This window comes from Podarcis pityusensis, assembly GCF_964106645.2.
Source record: "Podarcis pityusensis genome assembly, chromosome: 5".
NCBI lineage: Eukaryota > Metazoa > Chordata > Lepidosauria > Squamata > Lacertidae > Podarcis > Podarcis pityusensis.
Genome location: NC_138032.1, coordinates 33545569 through 33560293, shown reverse-complemented (window position 1 = coordinate 33560293; position 14725 = coordinate 33545569). Strand labels below are relative to the sequence as shown.

Sequence of the window (14725 nt, the reverse complement as noted above, 5' to 3'; positions counted from 1 at the left end):
GAATGGAAAGAGCATTAAAAGCGTGCAAGCAAACCATCACCGCAAACAAGGAACACCGGGCTTAAGCTACTTGATTAGAGTTTACAATAAAAGTTTGATGAGACCTGGCTCCAAATACGCTGTTTCTACTTTACCTTTACTTTACCTTTTGTTTACTCTCTTTCTAAAGCCAGCCTCGCCAGGTAATGTGCTTTTGCAGCCATATGTCCTAGGGAGAGCGCCCTGTTGCTTTCATTGGGATATAGATCTCCCAGTGAACCCCGCTAGCATTGGACTGTTGGCCAGCGCTCCTAATAAGCGCAATGGCTTAGCGGTAAATTCCTCCGCAATCAATGGGACTTACCTTCTGACCAAACGTGGTCGAGAAGGTCAGGCTGTTAGGTACCGCAGCCCCTAAAACGCATTGACTTGGAAATAAATCCCAGTGATTTCAGCAGAACTTACCTGGAAGGAAGCATCACTGATACTCCAAATAAAGGTGCTTAAGATAACCAGCTGCGGTTATTATCATTATTTTTCAAAACAAGTAAGCCTTAACACAATTGAAGCGTGCCCAACAGAAAGTAAATTATTTCCATTGTATTTTCAGGTGACCAAAAACCGGGGCGAGCAGAGGCGGGAGAAGCCGTTTAGAGGATTGTATTTTAAAGTCTTTCTTTCCCCGAATTATGTCATTTTTTAACGATTGGAGTGGGTGGGGGAGCGTTGCGGGGAGAAGGAATAATCTAACCAGCGACTGAGGGCCTGACAATTCTACACACGACCATAAAAACCTTCCAAATGCTGTTAGCAGCCGTTCCACCAAAATCCACACGTTAATTACCAAAGCGTCACTTTTTAAGGTGTGTCAGAAAGAGGATAAACCAATTAAATTATTAAATATTTGACAAAAGGAAAATCAAACTCTAGTAAAAGAGAACAAAACCACATTTTATTGGAGACTATACAATGCTACGATATACAATAAAAGTGCTAGGTTATTCTAGAAAAGTTGGTCCCGGGGTGGCAGAATACCAAAATATCTATTTGTTTACACAGACACTGAGGAAATCATTATTACCTGCCCCCTCCCCCCCCAATTAAAAACACATGTTTTTTTTCTACATTAGCTCTTTCAGGGTTTAGGATTGCAACTCTGTTCAAAAAAAGAAGATGATAAGAATCTAACTGAGATTCGTCTGGGTCAAAAAATATTTAAAAATCACTCTTAACATCCATTGAAAAATAAAAATAAAAATAAAAATATAACAATTGCATTTGGAAAAATAGTCTCCATTATTATTACTATTAACAATAATTTCGGGAAACAGTCTTGTTTTGTCCGAATAATTATAGTCTTGTATAAAATTACTCTATCTTGAGAGAACGCTTTCTATTAAAAAAAAATACATATACATATACACCTATTGTTCCCACAACTCTTCTCAAATCTCCTCCGCGTTTCAACAATCAAATCAACATGGCTACTAGATACTGTATAAAAGGCTGGTCTTGCTCAAATACAGTCTCCAAATAAGTACTACTTTGGATAGAAACATAAATCTTTGAAGAAGTGCAATATTCCCCTTAGGAAATTATAATAAAAATAATCGGTTATCACCGTGAATGAGATCAGACTGGCAAAGAGTTAGTGCCTTACATTTGTTTAATTCCGCATCAGCAGAATTTCAAAATAAGGGATCACCCCCAAGGCAATTTTTCAAAGGAGTTTTTCCTCAGCTTTAATCTGAACGTTTGGACCCCGATCCTAAATTCATCCCCTAGGAATTGAACCGGTTTTCCTCGCTCATCCCCAAATATATTTTGGAGCTAAATATTGTTGAAACTGTTTTGGGCCGAACTACCCGACCAAGTGTATCCGAGGTGTGAATTAAACTGACAAGGAACAACTGCTGAGTCTTTGGCACCTCTAAAAATACACTTGGAATTAAATTAAATTCCAAGTATGCAGTGTGCGTGATTTGGGTTTTTCTTCATCCTTTCAAAGGAATTTTCATCCGCAGTGCTATACTTAAAATAGCCACCTCACCTGGAAAAATATTCTAGTAAAATTATTCCATTTATGGTTGGCAGATGCCATCAAATGCAATCCTATCTGATTATCATTAATCAGATGACTGTGGATTGCAAAATTATTCGTGCTTAAACCCTGCCGCAGTTAAAGGGATGTAAACGCTGGAGCATATTGTTAAATTAATTTATTTCAATGGGGTTTTCTCTGCCTTCTCCATTTGCTGGACGGCTGAACTTTAATAGGATGTACTTCGCAATAAACCTAGCTGACTTTTTCTGAATAGCGCCAGGAATTCTGCAAAAAAAAAAACGGAATTATTTTTCAGTGCTTTTGTTCAACCCGGCGGCAGAGCAGCTTATTGCTTCGGCACGTTCCCTCCCTAACTCGACAGACCTCTTCTAGTTTATAATTCTGTCCCGAACCCACTAAGCGCTTTCCCCTCTTCTATTTTTCTCTCCCCCCCCCAACCAAAAATAAAAAAATAAAAATCCCCCACCTTCACTCCCTTTAAACTCCCCGCGAAAACAATGAGACCAATACCTCGACCATAAAGAGATTTACGTACCAGTGAGCAACACTTCTAACCAACAACACTTCTAACCAAACAGTGCTTATGATGGGGATATTAATTTCAAGGAAATGCAAAAGGGAAAAAGAGAAACAAAAGGCAAATACTGTTCGGCCACCTTTATGTGCGCGCGCTAACCCTAAAACCCAGTGAAAAAAGAAACGCAGAACCAAAGGACCCACGGAGCTCCTGCAGCAAGGAGGATGAGCGTGGAAGTCCTCTGAACTTACGCTGCCTTCACCGAGAGGATCTGTATGATTTCAGGCACACAGGACTTGGGCGAAGGGGGGTTGCGCGCGTGTGGTTCTCGTTTTGGCACTCAAAGTCACTGTCCCATTTCAGCAGCGGGTGGGGGGGAGGGGGAATTACAAGAGGGAGAGGGAGAGAAATCCAACATGATGATGATGGTGATGATGATGAAGAAGGGGATGCCGAGGACGAGGGCGCTGCTGCTGCTTCTCCTGCCTGCCGTCTCTCTTCCAGCCCTCGCTCAGATGTCTATCCGGGAGTGCAAGGCGCTGTGCTTGCTCTCGTGGTCCCAGTAGGAGCAGTGCATCATGGCCAGCTCGGGCGGCTGGCGCCCGGCGCACGCGAACTGCAAGCCCGCCGGCCCGTTGGGCGAGCCCTGCGGGGAGCCGCTCCCTGCCGTGGCGGCCGCCGCAGCCGCCGCCGCCGCCGCCACGGCCGCCGCTCCGAGCTGCTGGGCCGCCGCGGCCGCGTGGTGGTGGTGCTGGTGGTGGTGGTGCGGGTGGTGGTGGTGCGCGTGGTGCGCGTGGTGCGGGTGGTGGTGGTGGTGGTGGCCCCCCATGCCGTTGTACGAGTTCACCATGGCCGGCAGGCGGGAGTAAGGCCCGTAGGCCGAGGCGGCGGCGCCTCCAGGCCCGGCCGCCAGGCCTACTCCCTTGACGCCGCCGACGGGGCTGAGGGGACCGCCGCCTCCCGCCCCCGAGCCGCCTCCTCCGCTCCCGGCGCCCGAGCCGCCCGCTCCCTCCGACATGGTGCAGGCGGCGTAGGCTCCCGCCTGAGGCGCCTGAGGCGGCGGCGGAGGCGCGGGCTGCGCCAGGGACCAAGAGGCGGCCGCCGCGTTGAGGAAAGGCGCCTGCAGGTACTTGGCGGGCGGCGCCGTGAGGTAACCGTAGCCGGCCGCCTCGGCCGCGGCGCCGAAGAGGCTCTTGCCCGGCTGGAAGTGGCCGGCGGGCGGGCGGAACGGCCTCTTCATGCGGCGCCGGCGCCGGTAGTTGCCCTTCTCGAACATGTCCTCGCAGGCCGGGTCGAGCGTCCAGTAGTTGCCTTTGCGCTCCCCGCCGCCCTCTCGCGGCACCTTGATGAAGCACTCGTTGAGGCTCAGGTTGTGGCGGATGCTGTTCTGCCAGCCCTTCTTGTTCTTCTCGTAGAAGGGGAACTTGCCGATGATGTACTGGTAGATGCCCGACAGCGTCAGGCGCTTCTCGGCGCTCTCGCGGATGGCCATGGCGATCAGCGCCACGTACGAGTAAGGGGGCTTCTGAGACGGGTCGCCCTTCTCCGGAGGCGCCGAGGGAGCCGAGGCGGACGCCGATCCCGCCGGGGAAGCCTTGGCGGGGGCAGCCGGGCTTAGCTCGCTCTTGGCAGCCGCCGACTCGCCGCCCAGGCAGGGCTCCTTGATGGCCTGGTGCTGCTGCTGCTGCTGCTGCTGCTGCAGGAGAGACACGGCGTCCTCGGGCCCCGCGGGGTCTGGGTAGCCGGTGGCCATCATGGCACCACCTGCGGCTGCTGCGCCCCTCGGAGGCGCCTTCTTCTTCAGGGGGTCTCTTGCGGATCCCGAAGGAAGCTCCCCTCGATCTCTCAGGGCGATCTGCTGGGAGCGCCTGTCCCGCCTGCCTGCTTTAAGTCCTGCCTGAGTCTGGTGGGCTTTTTGGTTCTCTCTGTCCCCCACCCACTTCTCCTCCTCCTCCTCCTCCTCTTCGCTTCTGTCTCCCTTGCAAGAGGCAGCCTCTGATCAGCGGGCTCAGATATCCACTCAACTTCTGGACGAGCTCTCCTCTGATTTGTATGGGCTCCGGCGAGTTCCGCTTTCGTCAGGATCCCTTTTCTCCCATCGCACCCCCCCCCGTCTCTCTCTCTCTCTCTCTCTCTCTCTCTCTCTCTCTCTCTCTCTCTGTGCCACCCCCTCCCCCGCCCGTCCCACAAGCCTGGGAGCCAGCTGGGCACGGGCGAGTTCATGGCGAAGTCAAACCGCGCAAGTCCACCCCAGCGAGGAATCGGAGGCTGGAGCCCCCTGGGGGTCCCAGAGCAGAGGGAAGGGCGGGGGTGGGAAGAGGCGAGGGCAAGAATCCACGGCAGGAGAAAAAGAAAGAAGCTGCGTCTCTGCGACTCTTGCACGAGGCAGCTTAGGAGCAAAACAAGTGAGGAGAAGTGGGGGTGCGGGGGGGTGTTGGTGAAAACATTTCTCTTCTTTCCACGCTGCAAAGAGATTGCAAATTTGCAAGGGCGATCTGTCGACTGGGGAGGCAGGGGCTCCTCAGTGAGCCGGGATGGCTGGCTGGCTGGGGGCCGCTGACGGAAGCCACCATCTCAGGGATGTCCAGCGAGGTTGCTCTGGATAACGTAGGCTGGGAACGCGAGGCAGTTTGAAGGACCTCGGCTTGGAAAGGTGACAACGTCTTGCTGCAACGCCTGTTTTCCAAAGAAGTGTTGCTGTTATTGTCACCTTGTTTGAGAGTACAAAGTTGCTCATATATTTTAAGGAAGCTAATACACAGGAGGGGTGTCATAATCCTCTCCCTCTCTTTCTGCCTATCTATCTTGTCCATCTAGAGACAGAACGAGCCGCGTGATTTCTACTTAGATTCGAGTTCGGGCGCCCTTCCCACTTGACACATCAAAATATAAATATCCCACGTATATTGGGGCTCTGTCCTTGCAACCTTTTAGTTCACCTTAGGCGTGCACAAAAGCAAACAAGCCCTCTAACAGCTCGCTTCGCTGCCGGCTCCGGACAAGATGTTTTTCAAAAACATGTCATTCAGGTATCACTTGTTTGTTTCTAGATTTCAGAGACATCCTCCAGGTCTGGGGGGGGGGGGAGGCAGCGAGACAAATAAATAAATCAGCGAATGAATGAGGAGGGTGGGGAGCTGGGGGAAAGGAAGAGAATTGCTATGTTTTCCGCGAGGCTTCTGCAGAAGAGCTCGAGGAGGCTGCTGTTTCCCCGGGTTAATTGGTGCCTAGGAAAGGGCCTCCTCCCCGAGCTTTCCTTCAGGTGCTCCAGTGCCTTCGGGCAAATCCCACGCACAGGCCGGCCTTGAAGCCTCGATCTCTGCGAGGCCTTGGACCGAAGCCTATCAACTGAGTTAGCAACCGGGCCTTCGATTTTCTGATGTTTCCGCAATAGAGATGGCTCACTTCCACGTTCCCGTGACCTGTAAACAACTGCTCATCTTGTTCTCAACAGCCACGGGCCCGTGAGGCTCCTTTTACTGTCCAAGGACGAACAATCCCTCGTTGCCATTCATTTGGTATGGCCACTTGGGACCATCAGGTCTTGCATTTCCGCTTCGAATGTACATAATTTCATTCATTCTGGGCGTGACAGTCCTCGCCGCCCCCACTTCCAGAAGAGAAAGGGGCTCTGTCAAGGCAGTTCTTGCGCACTCTGTAATTTTCTCGCTTGGAAAGGGCTCTTGTGACTCTGTTCAGCCATTCAGCTGCGGGGCTTTGTAGAGATTTTAACCTTGGGTGGGTAGGCCCTTGAATCAGGGTAACTTGCCCGCCATGGTTTATGTAGCCTGTTCGGAAATTATGCACGCTTGATTCTGGGGAGTGGAGAATAGAGCTAAATACAATGGGAAATATCACCACGCTGGTTCTGCCCGCATATATAATATTTGTAAAAGAAGAAGAAAAACCCATTGGTGTCAATGGGTCTCAACAGGCACCTAACTGATCTCTTTCGTGGGTGGGTGGGTGTAATTTATGATTATTTTATTGCGTTCACACAACTGGATTTCTTTGTAACTGTACCTGATGCTTTTTTTAAAAAAAAAATTGGAATGTTTGACAATTAGTTTCTAATAAATGCACATGGCAATAGTTCCGTTCCCTTTGTCGGAATCAATAAAATCAGGTTTATTTGATATCTTCCTGATTTAAAATGTTAAAGACTGAGGTGACCAAATTGTGGGAGGTCACTAACAGTCCCAAACGCATTTACCTCCAAATTTCATCATTTTCACTAAAACTTTCTTTCCAAGTTAAGTGTGACTGTTTCTCGCAGCTTAAAAGTCACATGTTCAAATATATGCTGTTTCCTATTGGACGCGTAAAAAAACAACAAAAGTTTTACTACTTGTTCAGCCATCGAAAAAGAAAAAAAGAAGCTTACTTAGAAGGAAGCCCAAATGTATTTAATGGGATTTACTTCCAATTAAGTAGGCTTAGGACTGAAACATTGAAACAGGAGTCTCCTAAGAGCATATTGTCTGTACAATGTATCTCCCAACAGCAACCGGGGAAAGTGCTGCTCTCTTTTCCGTTAAGACCTGTATCTTTGTATACTTACATACGCTGATAACACTATTACAGTCTAGAAGTAAAATAAAGCCAAAAGTTTTCTTGAACAGAATGAGACTGTGGTTAAAGATCAGGAAGCCCCTGAGTCAATGTTTCAACTAAGACGAGGTACATAAAGGGACAGAAGTATTTATTTTTTTTTAAGCGCACTATTTCTGGTTTGCAACCGAGGTGCTAAGGATCTATCTTCGTGTGCTTCTAATGGAGTGCATATTTCTATTGGAGTCATCTCTGTTGGAATCCCTTCTGTTGCGTTTCTGGAGCTTGGGTGTTTAAAGTGAGCTCTCCGATTTAGGATCAGCCCCTTCCTGAAATCCTAAGCCCAGAGAAGCTGGCGGGGAAACCTCTTTCCCACGTAGGACGCCAAGCACGCACCCAAAGGCTCTGTGGATCCAAATAAGCTGCGAGGCTCTGCCGTCCTATGCGCATTTACTGGGAAGTAAGCACCGCCGAACTCAAGGGGTCTGATTCCCGAGGGGCAGCTGGGCTGCCCTGGAGCAAACCGGCCCGAGGGTTTTGCAGCAGCCTGGCTTCCCTTTTGCTAAGCAAGCGGGCAGTCCCTGCCTCTGGATCCGACGGGGCCAGCTCCTGGCCCCCCGACGGAAACCGAGCGCTCGGCCGCCTGCTGGGATTCAGAGCCGCGGCTGCTCTTTCTTTCGGAGGCCGGTGGCGTGAGCTAGTGAGGGCCAGTTCCTTCCCCCTGACCACCCAGGCTGGCCGGGGCTGCTTCCCCCACCCCGCCCCGCTCGCAGGCATTTCCTTCCGCAGGTGTAGCGGCAGCATTGTGCTGTGTGTCATCACCTCCGCCAGACTGCAGAGCCCTCCCTTCCCAAGCCTGGAAAGGCGGCGGCGGCGGCGGCGGCGGCAACAGAGGCAAGCGCGCTCGGCCAAAGGGTGGCTTTCTGGGGAGTCTCTCTTTCTCTCTCCTCACACGCTTCAGTGGGATCTGACAGGAAATCAGAAACTCAGGAGGAGGAGGAGGGCTGAAATGGTGAAGAAGGTGAGGGGACAGCCGTGGGTGTCTCTGCCCAGCGCGCAGGGCTGACACGGAATGACTGGCGGGGGTCACTGTTTCGCTCAAGGAAAACCTCTCCTTGCTCCCTTTCCTTTTCCTGCACACTGGCAGCCAGCCCCTGCTTGGCAAGCCTTCCTGAGTTTATTGATATTATTATTATTTTTAAAAATAATGGTAGGATCCATGCAGCTTAGCTTTTCCAGAAGCAATCTAGTTGTTTATAGAATAGGTTGGCTCCGAAGGAAGTGACAGCGCATGTCTACTCAGGAGCAAGCTCCGCTGAAGCCAATTAGACTTACTCCCAGGTCAGGGCGCAGCAAGGTCTGCAGCTGAACTCGAGACTGACAAGACTTTCTCCGCAGGTTTCTTGGGGAACTAAGCGCCGCTTCCAGTACAGTACAATCTACTGAGCATGCCTACTGAAGAGTAAGCCACACTGAGGTCAATAGGACCTACTCCCAGGTAAGTTTATATAGGTTGGTACCTAATTTGCTCCGGCTCCATCCAGCCTGTAAATATTAAGCGTCCAGGGATCGAGATGTTATTTCCCTGGCATTGACTTCGAGGTCACTCTTATCAAGGCTAAGGGATAACTGTATACATCCGCAGGTTTAGCATCTTCCGCAGATAAATAAATAAATTTCTTGAAGAGTTGATTTGTGAAACCTCTCTCTTTGAATAGGAGGGCTCACCCCGCAAAAAAAGGAAAAGGGGTGCAATCAGTTTTTTTTTCCTTATCGATGCCCTTAGATTCTTAGGGATGCCACTGTTGCATCCCTTTCTTTCTCCCCAAACTCAGTGCTAAAACGTCATGCAATTAGAAAGGACGTGCAATGCACAGAGGCGAAGGTATATCTGCGTTCAGCCAAAGTGGATTCAGGTTCACAACGTCCAGTTCGAAAATTCATAAGCAATCGGGAGTGGAGCTGAATTCCTGCAGAAAAGGCTGCGCACGCTGTTTACAACGCAGTTTAACAGCGAGTTAAATCCCAATGACAGCAAGTTCCATTGAAGAGGGTCCAACTGAGCAAACAGGGTCAGGATCGCATTGCCAGGCACAAGTTTGTATCTGGATCTTAACCTGGAACTACTGAAACCCACACGGAGGGTTTAGTCTTGGCTTCTACATCAGATTACGACCTGCTTTCTATCCAAATTAAACCGACGCACCGGGATCCGAGAAATAACTGGATCTAGATCCAGTCGGTTGAAATTCAACCTATTCAGGGTTAAGCAGAGCGACAGGTTTAGCGGGGTTTGAAATGTAAACTTGGGGATAAGTCACAATCACATGGATATCAAAAGGACACGCTCAACAAGACTTCAGCACCTGAAATACTCCGGCTGCCGATACTATGGTTTATTGGCAATCGGAATAATATCAAGAAGGGATAAGTCTAGGGCACAGATTATAGGTTTTCCAGGAGATCTTTTGTCTAAACGACAAGATTCCTATTCCCCGAAAAATAGGTTCTGCCGCAATAAACCGGGCTTTACTTCTAAGTAAACCGTTTAGGATTCGGGTTTAACTTGGAAGTAAGGCCCATACGGCGTTTTCTTGAAAGTCACAGTTTAGGATCGTGGTCGCCGTGGCGCAGTCTCCATCCCCGCTGAAAGGAATAGCCAGTCTTCCACGGGTGAATCCTTTTCTGCGCTTAAGAGGGAAGGGCAGATGAACGAAAAGCATGCTGAGTTGCTCTGTTAGCTATAGAAAGCTGGAAAACCATATTGCCTAGATGCTCTTGGGCAATTCAGGAAGTAGCCAAGGGGGGAAATCACATTCATTTCATTTTAATGACCCCGGCTCAGGAAATATTAATTGCTTTCAATCACACAGATTGACTCAGGGTGATGAGTAAAATGGTTGGCTTGGAACAGGGTATTCACAGAAACAATATTTTGAAAGGGAAGAAAACCACGGAATATAAAGCATAATAATGATACTGCAATTAATTATTCAATTGACAGCAATGGAAAATACGACTAACTTCGTCTGGATCTTACGTCAGGGTTGCAAGGTGGTGCGCGCATTTTAAATAAGATACTGAGGATATAATTTTTTGTTCTTGTTCTTGCAGACAAGACTCAAGAAATGCAAGGCAAAGTGAAGCGGCTACAATACCAAAAGCGTGAAGGATCCTGAAAACCTATTAAGATCAATTCCTTATTGAACGGAAGCTATTACCCTTAAAAAAAATAAAAAATAAACACGTTTCCAGGGGTGGCTTCGAGGATAACCAGCGAATTTGGACCATTCAGATTAAATTTCTCACACATTGACGGCTACGGCACAATGGAAGTTCTTTACCATATCTCATTTCTTTCATCTCATGTTTTTGTTAAAAGATGGCATGGCGGGTTAAATGACAGAAAACACGGACATAGTAGAAATTACCGAAAAGAACAAGCCCGCTTTGAACATCCTCAAAATTTCTCGACAGGTAAAGAAATGAAATCTTATGATGGTAATGAATTCACCTTGTGGGGAAATCAATGATTTTTATAAACTCATTTTAAACAATTCTTTTAATTTATGAAGGCTAAGACACTGAGAGTATAACAAACAGATCGTCGACACCACTGTAACGTAATCTATATCTGAATTCAGAGGGTACAACGACAGCAACTAGCTTCGCCATTGGATCAAATAATATTTCAACCTGAGCCAAGAAGTCCCATCTTTTCCGCACTTGAACGTTTGAGTTTGTGGTTAAAGTTAGCCAGTCTTTCCCGGGCTTACCAACTCTTGCCTGGTAAGGCGAAATATACCAGAACAAAACTCAGCAGGGAACTATTCCTTTACATTTAAATTCTTTGCTTTATTTTTTCTTTTAAAAATATTTTTCTTTTATTTATTTTTCTTTTAAAAATACATGCCAATCAGAGCCGACCGGTGTCTTTGTTTCAAAGCATCATTATCAACTGAACAGTTTCGATTCTAGGCTGAAAGAAACGTATATATCTTTCTTTTTTTAAACCTTTTAATGCTGGTGGATGTTGTAGCTATGCCCCCCTCCCGCCCTAAACGGACGATCAGCTAGGGAAGCCGGTTCCTCTCTCTCTATTCCACGTAAAGGTTATTCTGACTCCAACGGAATAAATATGAAGGGAAGTACAGAGGTCGCTTCCCCGAAACCTATAGAGCGCTCTTCACAATGGCCCGCTTCCCCAAAGCCTCTTTTGTTTAATTTTCGGAAGCTCCTACCGAAGCCATTTGTCTCGTCCTCAAGCGGCCCAACTCGAAGAAAAACAGAATACTTCAATTTCAACTTTTGCCAGGCACACACAAGCGTGTAAACATACTTCTCTCTCTTTTTTTTCTTCTGGAGAGAGACTGTGAAAGGGCGGCTACAAATTACATAACACAAGATCCTCTCGGAAAATTTCAAAAGAGGTGGGTGGGAAGAAGAAGAAGCTGACTGTGGGGTAACTGGATCTCTTCCCCTTCCCCCACCCCCGCTCTACCCTTCACCAAGGGAAACGTGTTTGCGGATCCCTCGATCACCTACTTCTCGCTTGCCACTTTCCGGCCTGGTTTCATGCAACTTGTCAATTTCACACCAATTCCGAGGGAGGAGAGGAACCCTGCCCTTCTGAAGCCCTCGTTCCCTACCTCAATCTGTTAAGAATGAACCGAGCCTTGCACAGATTGACCCCCAGCAAGATGAAACGGCGGAGAATGTGATCTCCTTCGTTCCCAAGAAGAAAAGCCGTGGGGTTGCTGTTTGGAGGTACCTACCTCCTCCCCTCCCCTATTTCCTATTTTCAGCAGGCTTGCGGCATCAACAGTTTCCAGAATTGATTTATCTTGAAACAGTCTTTACAGAAGTCTGTCTTTCCCACCCGCCCCTTATAAACTCGCCATGCTTTATTTAAAGATCCTGGATTATTTGTTCCAATAACAATTGGGGAAAGAAACAGGCATACACATAAACATGGCATTTTAGGCACTGTTCTTTCCTCTAAAAGTAATGAGACCAAAGGAAATAAAGTGTGGGAAATGGAAGGGACAGCTTTTCTTGAAGGGGGGATTTTGCATCAGGTTCAGATTGGTTTTTCGCAAGATTAATAATAATAATAATAATAATACGTTTATTATTTATACCCACACTTTTAGGTTTCTCCTAAATAGACCAAGCTTGATTATAACCCACATATATGCACACATATTTATGTATGCATTTACATGCAAAACAATAAATTGTACATGTTTGCCCATGTAGGGGAGAAAACAGGCAATATATGCATATAGAAGTATACCTGGAGCATTGCAAAGACAGATCCATAAATAGGAACACCAAAAAGGAATATACGGCCACACTGAAAATGGTATTTTGAGTGTTCAATTTGAGTTACTGACATACAAATTATGCTCAGGCCTCAGATGAGTCATTTAATTGAGGATTTTCAATGTGTGCATTTATTTAATCAACCAGGCATCTAATCAGCCAAAATCAACGATCACTTGAGATGCCTGCACATTATGTGCATCTAGGTGCCATTACTACCTACCTAAACAGGCCTCCCAAACATATAATGATACAACCTTATTTATGCAAATTGCCTGATGGAATGGCTTACTTTTTGTTCTTTAGTTAGTAAACAAAAATGGTAGAAATGGAAAAGCTGTTTATTTGAAAATCCTTTTCATAATATAGTATTTGTTTGATTAGCTGCAGTTCTGTAGTACACCTATGATATTGTGTGAGTTTCTTCATACGTGTCTACACACATACCATAAAATCACACAGTAGAAAGAAGTCCAGTCACCCAGTCCTGACTACAGAACAGGACCACCCATCAGTTCAGTCTATGCAATCCAAACTTACAACATGCCATGAACAAAGAGCAGGGGCATCTTACAAAGATGCTCCCAGCCCATGCACCCCAAATTACTGAGAGCTGCTTCCCATACCAAACAAGAACAAAACAGACAGTGCAATCCTATGTTTGAGAAGGAACCTCACTGAGTTCAATGGGACTTATTGCCTGGTAAATGTATATATGATTGCTACCTATGGATTTCAGGATATCCTGTAATAATCTATAACTCTCTTGAAGTCCTTGAATCATCTTTGAACTTGTCCAAACAAACATTACTCTTTAGTTGTGTCATTCATAAATTGTTGCATTACATGAGGGGACTAGTCAGCTGAGCATTAAAAAAAACCCAAACAAACTTTAATATACTTGGGTGGGGGCTTTTTTGTTGCAAAATCAGGGATTGATAACCTGTGGCTCCAAATGTTGTTGGACTACAGCTCCCATCATCCCTAACCATTTACTAGACTGGCTGTGGCTGATGAGCATTGGAGCCCAACATTTGGATAGCCACACTTAGTCAGGCCTGGTCAAAATGTCCAACCCCCCAGAATCCAAATCAAACTTTGTTCTACATCACTGTTGAACCCATATATCTGCATTCAGGTTGATTAGCTCTTGGGGGAGCAAGTCCTGTTAATTCATAGGCAGCAGCAGAAATCGATAGGATTTCCCCCCACATACTGCATTAGTGTAGTCACACTGTACATTTAAAGCACACATAAAGCACATGGTTTTGGGGACTGCAGCATCCTCAGCAGATTACAGTTTCCCAGGATTCTTTGGGAGAAGCCATGTGCTTTACATGTAGGGTGTGATGGTTGTATGGGGCTAACTAGAATCCCGGGTAGAAATGCACATACCAACACTAATCAGATTCAGTTGGAGCCCAGAGTATTGTCACTGGTTCAGGGCAAAAAATGCTTAGGGATGGGATGCCTTTGCTATCAACTTCACAATGGAATTAAACAGGCTCCAGGAGTCTAAGCGCCTGGCTTAATTGCACTGCAGACCACATTGTTGGAATGCTGGGGTATTTAAAAACACCTAATGCATGTCTTCCAGCGAGTATAAGCTGTATGCTTCCCCATGCACACCCAGATGAAATAAGAACTGTCCAGTTCTCTGAGTTTTGCATTGGAGAATATCCTAGTATATCTGATCCATTGAAGTCCATGAGTATTTTGCTATTGAAGTCAAAGAGCTGTGCGTTGTGCACTAAGGCTCATGCTTTTAACAAATTCCCCAGTCTTTTTGTAAAGGTTGTTGTTTCCCACTGTTAATCCCCGATAAAGTTTTCCTGCTCTATAAATATAATTTGTGAAAGTGACATGAAAGTCATTGTCTCATTTCTTGTCTATGAAACCTTCTTTAAAACTCAAGACTATCCTGTTTTTGTTCTAACAAACTAACATGTCTATCTATCCCTGTGGAAATCCTCTAACATTTCTCAAGAATGATTAACCCTGAAATCCTATATACATTCAGAAGTAACCCGAGTGAGTTTAATGGGACTTATTTACAGAAAAGTATGGCTGGACTTGGCAGCTAACAGAGAAGGGCATGCATTATCTACATTCATCTGGATGTTCGTATGGTGAATGGCCTAGGAATCCCATAGCAGAGAACAAGAGCTATGCTTTATTAAACAAACACCAATTATTGAAGAAAACAAGAACTTGTTACATGCTGCAGGAAAGGTAGCAGCACAGTCTCTACACTATAATTTTCTGCAGAATAGTTATTCCTTTTTGCC

The 14725-nt window shown here is 46.7% G+C and overlaps 1 protein-coding gene and 1 long non-coding RNA gene across 2 annotated transcripts; one reads left to right on the top strand and one right to left on the bottom strand.

Annotated features, from left to right (window-relative positions):
• Positions 1–2509: 2509 nt before the first annotated feature.
• Positions 2510–4682, bottom strand: FOXL2 (forkhead box L2). Its single transcript, XM_081005893.1, has one exon. The coding sequence runs from the start codon at positions 4315–4317 to the stop codon at positions 3073–3075; it is 1245 nt and encodes a 414-aa protein (XP_080862019.1). The 5' UTR covers positions 4318–4682; the 3' UTR covers positions 2510–3072.
• Positions 4683–4706: 24 nt separating this feature from the next.
• Positions 4707–12229, top strand: LOC308477404. Its single transcript, XR_013986542.1, has 3 exons — positions 4707–4966; positions 8511–8610; positions 10227–12229. It is a non-coding gene; the product is annotated as an uncharacterized lncRNA (long non-coding RNA).
• The last annotated feature ends 2496 nt before the right edge of the window (positions 12230–14725 follow it).

Coding starts and splice junctions, on each gene's coding strand:
- FOXL2 (XM_081005893.1), bottom strand. CDS start 4,317: ATGATGGCCACCGGCTACCCAGACCCCGCGGGGCCCGAGGACGCCGTG.